Source organism: Ailuropoda melanoleuca, chromosome 11, assembly GCF_002007445.2.
Source record: "Ailuropoda melanoleuca isolate Jingjing chromosome 11, ASM200744v2, whole genome shotgun sequence".
NCBI lineage: Eukaryota > Metazoa > Chordata > Mammalia > Carnivora > Ursidae > Ailuropoda > Ailuropoda melanoleuca.
The window spans coordinates 97,585,073-97,595,543 of NC_048228.1; the positions used below are offsets into that span (position 1 = coordinate 97,585,073).

The 10,471-nt window shown below is 45.1% G+C and overlaps 1 protein-coding gene across 1 annotated transcript; it reads right to left on the reverse strand.

The window, feature by feature from the left end:
- Positions 1 to 1,128: 1,128 nt before the first annotated feature.
- On the reverse strand, positions 1,129 to 9,443 carry MED28 (mediator complex subunit 28). The gene is made up of 4 exons (XM_019796442.2): positions 9,262 to 9,443; positions 5,658 to 5,724; positions 4,872 to 4,984; positions 1,129 to 3,608 (listed from the first exon to the last, which is right to left on the reverse strand). Exons 1-4 carry the CDS (start codon positions 9,409 to 9,411, stop codon positions 3,411 to 3,413), a joined length of 528 nt encoding a protein of 175 aa, XP_019652001.1. The 5' UTR covers positions 9,412 to 9,443; the 3' UTR covers positions 1,129 to 3,410.
- Between the last annotated feature and the right edge of the window lie 1,028 nt (positions 9,444 to 10,471).

Consider the following 10,471-nt stretch of genomic DNA (forward strand, 5'->3'; position numbering starts at 1 on the left):
GACGCCCCGGGCACTCAGGGCGGCTGCTGACTACTCGTTAAGTACTGCTAGTTTGTCCTTATTCCTCCAGGGGGAGTCAAGACGGTGAGGTGATAACCAGCCAACCCCACTGCTCTTGTCGACGGTGCTCCCTCTTACCTTCCAGGGTTTGATCCTTGCGCTGGCCATGTGGGAGGTTTCCCTGAGGCACCACCGGTGGAATCTTCAGGAACTTGGCCACTGGTGACTGTACCACGACGGGTCTCTCTTGTCAGCTGGACAGCACATGAGCCGGCCCCCGACCCCATCCTACTGCCTGCTCTCTCAGACCATGTCCACTAACACTTGTCAGGTCCTCCAGGAGCTATATCCCACGACGCAATCAGAATTACAAGATATTAACTGGGGATCTCTGGGAGCCCTGCAGCAGAGCCCCAAAGGCGGAGCTGTGGTAACTGTACTCCCCTCACAGCGACTCTCTTGAAGGGAGAACCGAGCAGCACTCCACCGCGGCCTCCAGGGGCCCAGGACCAAACACTCAGAAATGTCAACATGGAGAAACGGGGTAGAAAAGGAAAGGAAAGATGAATCAAAGAGAATGAATTCAAGGAAAGAAGATGACGTATCCATTCAATCTAGCAACAGCAAAGTGGCTAGTAAGCATCACGGCACAGTGATGGTAGTGTAGGGGGGCAGCCTGGAGGAGAAGGAAGGGAGAGGAGACACACTGGAGACTGTGATCGAGGGACAGGAAGATGGGGCAGCAGCTCAAGCGCCGAGGGAAATGCTGAAGATGGGAGACGAAGAACTCTGTGAGCTGGAGGGAAAGATCCAGTAGACAGGCAATGCAGGGGACGGACAACACCCAGGCATTAAGCCCTAAAAAAGGCAACTACTAGCCTGGGACCCCGGAGACTGGTGGAAAAGCTGGTCTTATACAGGGCAGGCACTTCGGGAGATGGAACAGCAAGGGAAAAAAGGATATCCTGAAGAGGTGGGTAGGTGTGTCATTCTGGGAGAGCAAAAGTAAGGGAAATCCCAGCTGATGGTTTCTTATTTTCTCACTGAAGGAGACAGCAGCTCACAGGGTTTTCTATGTTCATCAACAATTAAGAGGTCATTAAAAGCAAAAAGATAATTACAAACAGGTAAGATTGAAACACTGCTATTTATTTGACAGAAAATTCTTGAATAAAGAAATAGCAATAATTGGTACTTACATGAATTCAAAATTTTTTCACTGAGCACCAAGTAGAATAGTTCCCAATTTTTTCAGTAAGAACCTCTTTATTACTGAAAGACTGCCTAAAATGTAACTCGTTTATCTAGGTTTTTAATCGAGGAATCTAAAGCTGCCAACCAGAGCTTCTACTTGGTATAAGGTGGCCAAGTTAACCACCTTGAAGTCATACAATGTAAGTAAAAACAACTTTTAAAAGCTCTGTTTAATCTATACTGAGGGCTTGGCCCCAGGCTCAGTACCCCACACACAGGCACACCAACGAGTAGTAAGTATTACACATACAAGATAAATAGTAAGTGGTCACTGTACATTCAGAGGGGAACAATGTCTACTTCTCATGAGGGGCACAGAGACAGATACAAATCACTAACCGCGGGGCGCCTGGGTGGCTCAGCCAGTTAAGCGACTGCTTTCGGCTCAGGTCATGACCCCAGGGTCATGGGATTAAGCCCCACATGGGGCTCCCTGCTCAGTGGCGAGTCTGCTTCTCCCTCTCCAGAGCTCTGTGATCTCTCCTGCTTTCACTCTCTCTCAAATAAATAAAATCCTTTAAAATAAAACAAAACAAAAAAATCACTAACCCCCCCAGGGAGAATGAAGCAAGGCTGGCAAAGACAGAGGAAGTCCTGTGTCCTCGGGGTGCAACAGAGAGGGGGGACAGAGGCTTCAGGGGGCCAGGTGGCATCCAGGTCAAACAACCATGAATGATGGGTGTCAGTGTTACGGAGGGAGGAGCCCTCAAGGCTAAAGGAGACAAAGCACGCCAGGACACTGGTTGCAGAAGTACTGCCTGCGCAGGAAACCATCGCGCATTTGTCTGGGGTTAGATGTAATCTAACCCTCTGTGAACAGCAGAGGAAGGAAAATCTCACCTAGGGAGCACCACGTGCAATGCCCCCTGAGCTTCTCAAGGGCAGCTCAACAGAGAATTCTGTTGGCCCGTGTAACCAACGAGAGTCAAATGTCTTCCCAAACACTGAGGCTCCCATGACTTTTGAGGACGGGGAGTTCGCTGAGGGTCACCCTGCAGCCCACTCCCCACCCAGAGGCTCCAGTCCCTTGGAATCAACGTCACTCATTAGCAAGAACCATCCTTAGTGGAAAATTCTGCTACAAAAAACCAGAAACAAAAACGACACAAGCAGACAAAACTCAAAATGAAAAGCGACGATCACAGCAAGCTTTAACTCCTCACACTGCACGCACACCTCAAGTGTCATGCGGAAAACAAGGTCTGTGCCCTTCCTTACACTGATTCATCACCGCGGATCATAACAAAATTGAGCCTATCACTGCTCCTACACACCTCCACTCCAAAAAGTGAAAAAACACCACACAAAATATAAACTTAGCCCAAATAAAAGCCAACATCAACGTACCACTATATTATTACCACACTAACTTAGGATATTATAATCCTTTCAACCTATTTACAAAATATCCTCATTCTTTTTTTTTTTTGGTAAAGATTTTATTTATTTATTTGACAGAGAGAGAGACAGCCAGCGAGAGAGGGAACACAAGCAGGGGGAGTGGGAGAGGAAGAAGCAGGCTCCCAGCGGAGAAGCCTGATGTGGGGCTCGATCCCAGAACGCGGGGATCACGCCCTGAGCCGAAGGCAGATGCTTAACGACTGCGCCACCCAGGCGCCCCAAAATATCCTCATTCTAAGAGCTCTGGATGCATTACAAACATCACTGTATTAGATTCCTCTTCTTGAGGTAATTTAAAGTCTTGAAACATGCAAATTTACCTATTTTTCTGCATTACCACTGAGGGATAATTGTCATAAAAGGCCTACAACCCAAAATCCTCATCCTCTCAGATCAAATCATACAAGCTAATCTAAAACTGCAAACACAAAGAGATTAAGTCATACATAAACAAAAAAACACAAACAGAAAAAAGAAACATCAAAAGGAAATCTGTAGGTGGCATCACACTACCAGTCTAAACTTTGTTAAAGACAGGAAAATTTACTTGATTTACCAAAAATATATAGGCATTTTATAAAGTACTCAAGAAATAACACATAAAAAATAAGGGGAAAATTTTAGGTGAGATCAACAAAAATCATCTCATTCTTTGGCAAAGAGTTCTTCCAAAATGTCACGTCCACAAGAAGTGATATCTGTCAAAACCGAGTTCAGGCAGACGCACACACCAGATCACCTCCAGACCAGCTGACTCAGGTCTGCTTCATTGGTGCAGGGATGTTAGCAGAGGCCTGCTCGAGGTAGGCCAAGGAGCCCTGAGGGATTTCCGCTGGCTTTTTGTGCTGCACATTGATGTCTTCCAGCACCTGCTGCCAATGCCTCAGTTTTGTCAAGTGCTTCTGGACCAGAGCATCTTTCCGCTGTAATTCATTCCTTAGTTCTGAGACATCCTACAAACGAAGACAACGAAGAGCAAGCTCGTGAAAAGTGGAAAGAGTTCCTGATTTGGTAAGAGCTCTAAGAAGTAAATTCAAAACAGGAGCATCAATTAAACCATTGTACGCCCATTACCCGGCTTGGCTCCACCATCTGAACGACCCACAGCAGCTCCTCCAATGGAAGATGCCTAACACTGGGAGTTTTTAGTTTTCGTTTTCTTTTAATAAGTAATACAGATGTTCCAATATTCCCAAGTACCAAAGGGCAGCCAAAGAAAATCAGTCTCTTTCCCATCCCAGTGCCCAGGCACCCAGTACCTCTGTCCAAAGGCTACTGCTGAGAATCTAAAACACTGAGAATCTGAAACATATGCTAATAACTGTTTTAAAAAGAGTCCAAAACCACTGCTCTATCAGTTCAGGATGAAGTGTTACAATCTCATATTCGAGTGCTTTTTAAATGAATACCAGCATTATAATTCTTTATTAAGGCCCAGCCTTGAACACACCTATGTTCTTATTCAAGTGTTCAAATCAGGAAATGATGACAGGATAAACTGTAAAAATATCATCTTACCCTTCACGTTCTCAACAGCTGATATAAATGAATAAAAAGAATGTTTTCAATTAATTGGGACTAGTTACTTCAAAAGTACCAAAAACAATCATTTCAATCTAGTGTTTCTCATTAGGGGCATCACAGGCCTCTTGGGCAAGATGATTCTTCTCCCTTCCACAATGCATGCGGCAGGCTTTGGCCCAACACACGAAATACCAGTACAGCTTCCCAGTCATCGTGGCAACCTCAACACATTTCCAAATGCCCCAGTTTTAAAAAACTAAGATAAATGAAATCCTGAGTCTCAAGCAACCTGGACAGAACATTTAATTTTTGATTCCTTGAACAAAACTTGAGCCCTTCCTGTGTCTAAAGCAGCCGGGGATACACACAGCTCACATTTTCTGTCCAAAATGAGCTTGTCATCTACATTAATGGCTTCTCCACCTTTTTCAAGCAACAGAACGTTTCCTGTAAGAAAAGTCTTCCATGAAAGGCAGCAAATGAAACTGCTCTGTTTGAAACCCACATTTCCCCCCTCCACCCTCTGGCTCCACTACCTGCCAAGCTTGTCATCAACACTGACAACTAGCAACATTTGTATCCAATCTATAAAGCCCTACTGTAACTCATGGGAAAAGGATGTATCTCATTTAAAGCACAGATGGAATCCTGACATGTGCTCTTCTTAAAAGTTGAGAAATATGAGTTCATACCTCTTTGATAACTTGCTCTGGTTTCTGGACAGATAACTGCAATCTTTTTTGTAGGAAAAAACATTCCGTCTGTCTCGCAATATCCAGAAATTTCTGAATACACTGATCAACACCTTATAAAAAAAAAAAGACCAAAATATTAAGAAAAACACTAGACACATATTATCTCCCTCATAAATGAACAGTCAAAATATCAAAACAGCACCTCCCCATAGATGTAATCTGGAATTTTAATTCTGGTCACAGCAATGATACTGACTCCCAACCCCCATGTATTAACCAACATTAAATACCACGTAATTTGTGCTTTTATGAGGTGAATGATACCTCAGTTCAACACAAAAGTTCTTCTGAAGAGAGACAATCCAGAGATCTAGCAATTAGCATCATGACTTCCAGTTAAAATGTAACATGTAAAATACAGTACAAAAAAAAAAACTCAGAAACACTGGTTGCCTCTGAGGAGAGAACCTAGGTGAAGCTGGGGAAGTACAAGAGACTTTTCTCTGTGACGCCTTCAAAAAATAATCAAAACTTATTTTTTTTGCAAAAAGCAGCACTGTTGGTTATCACTGTCCTATACCAAAATGGAAAGCTCATTTTAAGTGGTTCATTACAAGTGACATGTCAATTAATAAACTGAACAATGAACCAGCAGTATACAGAAATGACTGCATAAATCTCACTCCCAGGACAAGTTCTCTTAGGATACAAATAGAGCTGAAACACATGGAGTGTAAAATCAGCAGAAAGCAAGAACATAGTCTACCAAGAGTAAATTCTTACCAGTTCTAATCTCTTCCTGATCCGTACCATTGACATAGTCCTGACTCACAAGAGAAGCAAAGCAAGCCTGTGTGATCCAAACATGTAAGAAAAAAAATGTCATTCACATGTCAAAAATCTTTCTTCAGAATAAGAAATAACTTCTTGTGAAGTCATTCAAGGAGTTGATAGAGTCTGGGTTTGTACATCAGCTGACAAGTTATCTCCCTGCTAATGAAGGAACTTGGTACACTGAGTCCATCAGACCCTCGGAGGGAGAGCCTGCAAATGAGGCTGCTGGTATCTGCAAGCACAACCACCTGGTCCCCACTCCTGCCACTCACCCCTTACCCCAAGGTCCCATTCCACACCAGAGCCTGAGGCCCTGTTCCAGCCCCACTTACATCCCCTCCGATGCTTACATGAACTATATTATCACCATATCAGGACTCAGGTAAATCATCACCTCCTCAGAGAGGCCATCTCTCTCTACTCTTGAAACGCGCCTCTCCTCACTATTCTCAAGCCGAGCTTCACTGTTTTTCACACAGTTAACTGACATCGTCCCATTCTTTTAGTCCATTATTAGTTGCTTCCTACCACCAGGTGGGAATTTTACATGTCTTGGTCACTAGACTCCTAATGCAGGAAGACTGCTTGGCACTGACTGGGTGCTCACTACACATTAATGACTGACAGGACAACCTAAGAGAACAAGCTTGCTGTCACATGGATAAACAAATCCCAAAGAGACAATTTCTCTAAAGGGGCACGATCTAGATGAATATGTGATTCAGCCATGGAGTTCTGTGCACAGGAAACTGCCAGGAAACACACAAAGAAGGCCTATCAGAGGCCAGTGGGGTCAGCAAGAGAATAGGATGGGAGCTGGAGAGGGGAGCAGCGGTCAGAAAGGAAGCCTCAAACCTCAGGAAAGCAGAGCCCCACCAGCAATAAACAAACTACACTTGGTGTGAAGTAGGCATATGCGGGTCCAAATTTAGGCCATCAACCAGATGTGAGGCTCCTTGGGAAGCAACAAATCCTGCTGCCAGCAGTTTCCCCCCATCTGATTTATAACAAAAAATCATAGGACACCTCCTGGGGAATCCTTGTAACAACTCAAGAAATCAGTAAATCAGAAAAACAAATTGCCCATTCTGTGTATTACTTAGAAAAATGACTCCTGCTGGATCTAGGATACGAGTAGGGCATACCTGCTCTATGGAATTTGTGGCTACTGGAAAACATCCCACCCAGACCAACCAAGCAAACCATGGAGCTGCTCCCCCATAGCCAGCAGGGCCACCAGACCTGGTGAAAGGAAATGTGAGCTCAAGAATTTCAGTTCCCTCTTACCTCTTAAAAAAAAAAAAAAAAAAAAAAAAAAAAAAAAAAAAAAAGGAAATTATACACATACGTCTTTATAGATAGTTGGGCAGTTGTATGGAGAATAGAATGTGTGGTGGCCTATAAAAAGAATATGCTTTTTTAGAAGTATGCACAGGATGGAACCTTTGGGCAGTAGGGAGGCCCAAAAGTCCTAGTTCTCATTTGCACAAACTGAGGGTTTGGCTTTGGACAGGTAATTTCTCCTCTGAGCCCCAGTTTCTCCATCCATAAAAGGAAAGGATGGTCTCCAAGGTTCCCTCCCACAAAAAGAGGGCATGATCTCAATAAACTCATTCCATTAAAGAGCATTTACTGAACAACTAGAATGAGAAAGCCGGAGACCTCAAGGGACAGCACCCTTGAAACAGAATATGAAATGCAAAGTGGGCAAGCAGTTGCCACAGGCCACTGGAGGCTCTGGAATAGAGGCCCACACAGACCACAGGGAAATTAAAATGTGGCCTTTGAGCTGAGTCTTGAGAAGACTAGATGGGTGATCATGAAGCAGCAGACAGAGGGCCAGGTAGCAACTCTCTCTCCTTTTCACCTGGTTTTATCCAAACACCCTTTTGGGTTTCACATTCTCTGGGAAGTGCCTTTGGCAGCCAGTCCGTTGTGTGCTGCCAGAGTTCCCTGGGTTTTCTTCTACCAGAGCAGTGATCCCACAAACACAGCAACTGACTGCTATTTATCTGTTTCTTCTACCCCCACTGTCATGAATTCCTTCAGGGCAAGGACTGTTTTCTCTGTACTCTTAGCACTGAAGACAGGGACTGACACACAACAGGCTCCTTCACTATTTGACAAATACTCATCAAGCACTTGCTATCTGCTACCACTGTATTAGCACTGATGGGGGAATGAGGGAGAGATGGCCTCTGACTTCACGGGCCTGCCTGGTTTAGTGGTAAGTCCTACAAAAGGCACCAGGGGCGGATCCACTGAGGAAGGGATGCACAAGTTGGGGGAGGGGACCTGGAAACCCAGAGAGAAAACAAACAGCACATGCAGGAAAAGTCTTCTGTAGGCAGATTAAGAGGAAATTGCAATGGAGCAGAGAGTTGAATATACAGAGCCAGGAATACCACAGTAAACCTTTTGGCTTTATCTCAAGAGTGACAGATAGTCACTAACGGGTTTTAAGCATTAGGGTGCTGGTGTCGGCTCTGGCCAAGACTTCTACAGAGCCAGTTTCAGCAAGCACTCATGACTGACAGCTACCTCACCTCAATGCTAAATGCTGCTCTAAAGCTTACCAAACCTTCTCCTTTATGGCTTCGCACCACTGCAAAGGCATCTCATCCTCCTCCCAGATAAATTTCCATGTTCTTTAAATCAGTTATCTCCAAGTTTTTGAATGTACATCCCCCAGTAAAAGCATTTTTCCCATGCACCCCCAATAACACATTCATTTACAAATTATATTCATGCTCTACTCTGCTATTATACACAGTACAAAACTCACACGACTAGGACTTAAAATGTGGAAAAGCTGGCTGCAATTAAAAGCTATTTTATTTCCACACAATAATGGCTCATCTTCCACTCTAGAGATCACTGAAAGAACCTTTTTTTTTTTTTTTTAATTTTTAAGCACCTATTTTCACCTCTCCTTTGTTTACCACCACTCCCCATTTTCCTTGCAAGAGGGGTTAACTTCTTGGGTAGAACTCAAAAGAGTCTGGGGTCATTCCTGCCTCCCTCACTCCCTACCTAACTCCCAGTTTTCCTTCCTCCCTCTCTCCTAGTACTAAGTTTCACACAGCAAGTTTCACATAAGTTCATTTCATCTCATCTCCAACAGTCCATTTGTTTGGGGCCATCGAAGGGTGGAGCCCAGCAGAAAGGATACAGGACTTAGCAGTGTGACGTTACGCGTCGTAGATGAACCAGTATTAAACACGCAGGAATGCGGGGAAGAGAGCTCAGGGATGCGCCCAAAAAAAGGTGGAACGGGAACAACCGACTAGGAACCTAGAAGGGTCCCGAAGCTGGAGACGGGCAAACCTCAAGTCCACCAGCTTCCGGAAACATAAGGTTCACGTCTCCGCCAGCAGACCTGAGCAGAATTCCGGCGACCACGTGGAGATTAAAGCAGGTGGTTTACGCTGAGCCTCTTCCCCTATTAGTAAGCTTGATGCGGGCATCGCTGAAAGAGACAACTGCCCAGGCGCAGCTTACCTTTCAAAAAAGAAGGGAGGCTGGGAACACAGGCGCCCCAATCTCATCTTACCTCAAAAGATGACTCCAATTCGTCCACCAATGTACTGTTAGAAGTTCTTGGAGGGCCTGGCGCGGCCTGAAGAAGCGAAGCTTGGCCTCTGGAGTCCCCAGGGTGTCCAGGAGGCTGCCCGGAGAACATACCTCCCAGCGGAGCGGCCATTTCTGGACTAGCGCGCAAGGTTCTGGCGGCGCCTGCGCAGAAGCTGGCGCACGAAGCTCACGTGACGCGCCTAGTCATGTGACATTGCGTGCCGCCGCAGGCGTCCACTGGGCTTCGGGGAAACTGGGGATTTGATATCCTTGCTTCCTCCTTTTCTCCCCGTAGGCGGCCAGGCTTTTCTTTTTATTTTCCTAACTTAAGAATTAAAGGCTTGGGGGGCGCCTGGGTGGCACAGCGGTTAAGCGTGTGTCTTCCGCTCAGGGCGTGATCCCGGCGTTATGGAATCGAGCCCCACATCAGGCTGCTCCGCCATGAGCCTGCTTCTTCCTCTCCCACTCCCCCTGCTTGTGTTCCCTCTCTCGTTGGCTGTCTCTATCTCTGTCGGATAAATAGATTAAAAAAATCTTAAAAAAAAAAAAAAAGAATTAAAGCTTGGGGCGCCTGGGTGACTCAGTCGTTAAGCGTCTGCCTTCGGCTCAGGTTATGATCCCAGGGTCCTGGGATCGCCCCTCGGGCTCCCTGCTCAGCGGGAAGCATGCTTATCCCTTTCCCACTCCTCCTGCTGGTGTTCTCTCTCTCGATGTGTCTCTCTCTGTCCAATAAATAAAATCTTAAAAAAAAAAAAAAGGCTTTGACAGGATTTGACGCTGTTGTGGGGAGTGGAGAATCAGTCACTATGGTGGCGCTANCGGCTCAGGTTATGATCCCAGGGTCCTGGGATCGCCCCTCGGGCTCCGTGCTCAGCGGGAAGCATGCTTATCCCTTTCCCACTCCTCCTGCTGGTGTTCTCTCTCTCGCTGTGTCTCTCTCTGTCCAATAAATAAAATCTTAAAAAAAAAAAGGCTTTGACAGGATTTGACGCTGTTGTGGGGAGTGGAGAATCAGTCACTATGGTGGCGCTACAAACATGTATGGGTTGTGTCAGTATTTATTCAATTAAAACTTGGAATAGGTAAAATATCTACATATTAAAACTGAGAATATAAAAAATATATTTAAAAATAAGCCAGTTAATGTTAGCATCAATATTTTAATATGTATCTTTTCTTAAAAAAAAAAA

Excerpts from the sequence above, each read along its gene's own strand:
- MED28 (XM_019796442.2), bottom strand. The coding sequence starts at position 9,411 with ATGGCCGCTCCGCTGGGAGGTATGTTCTCCGGGCAGCCTCCTGGACAC. Across the intron at positions 5,725-9,261 it reads AATTGGAGTCATCTTTTGAG|GCTTGCTTTGCTTCTCTTGT; the intron begins GTAAGATGAGAT and ends TGGATCACACAG. Across the intron at positions 3,609-4,871 it reads CAGAGCAAGTTATCAAAGAG|GATGTCTCAGAACTAAGGAA; the intron begins GTATGAACTCAT and ends CTTCGTTTGTAG.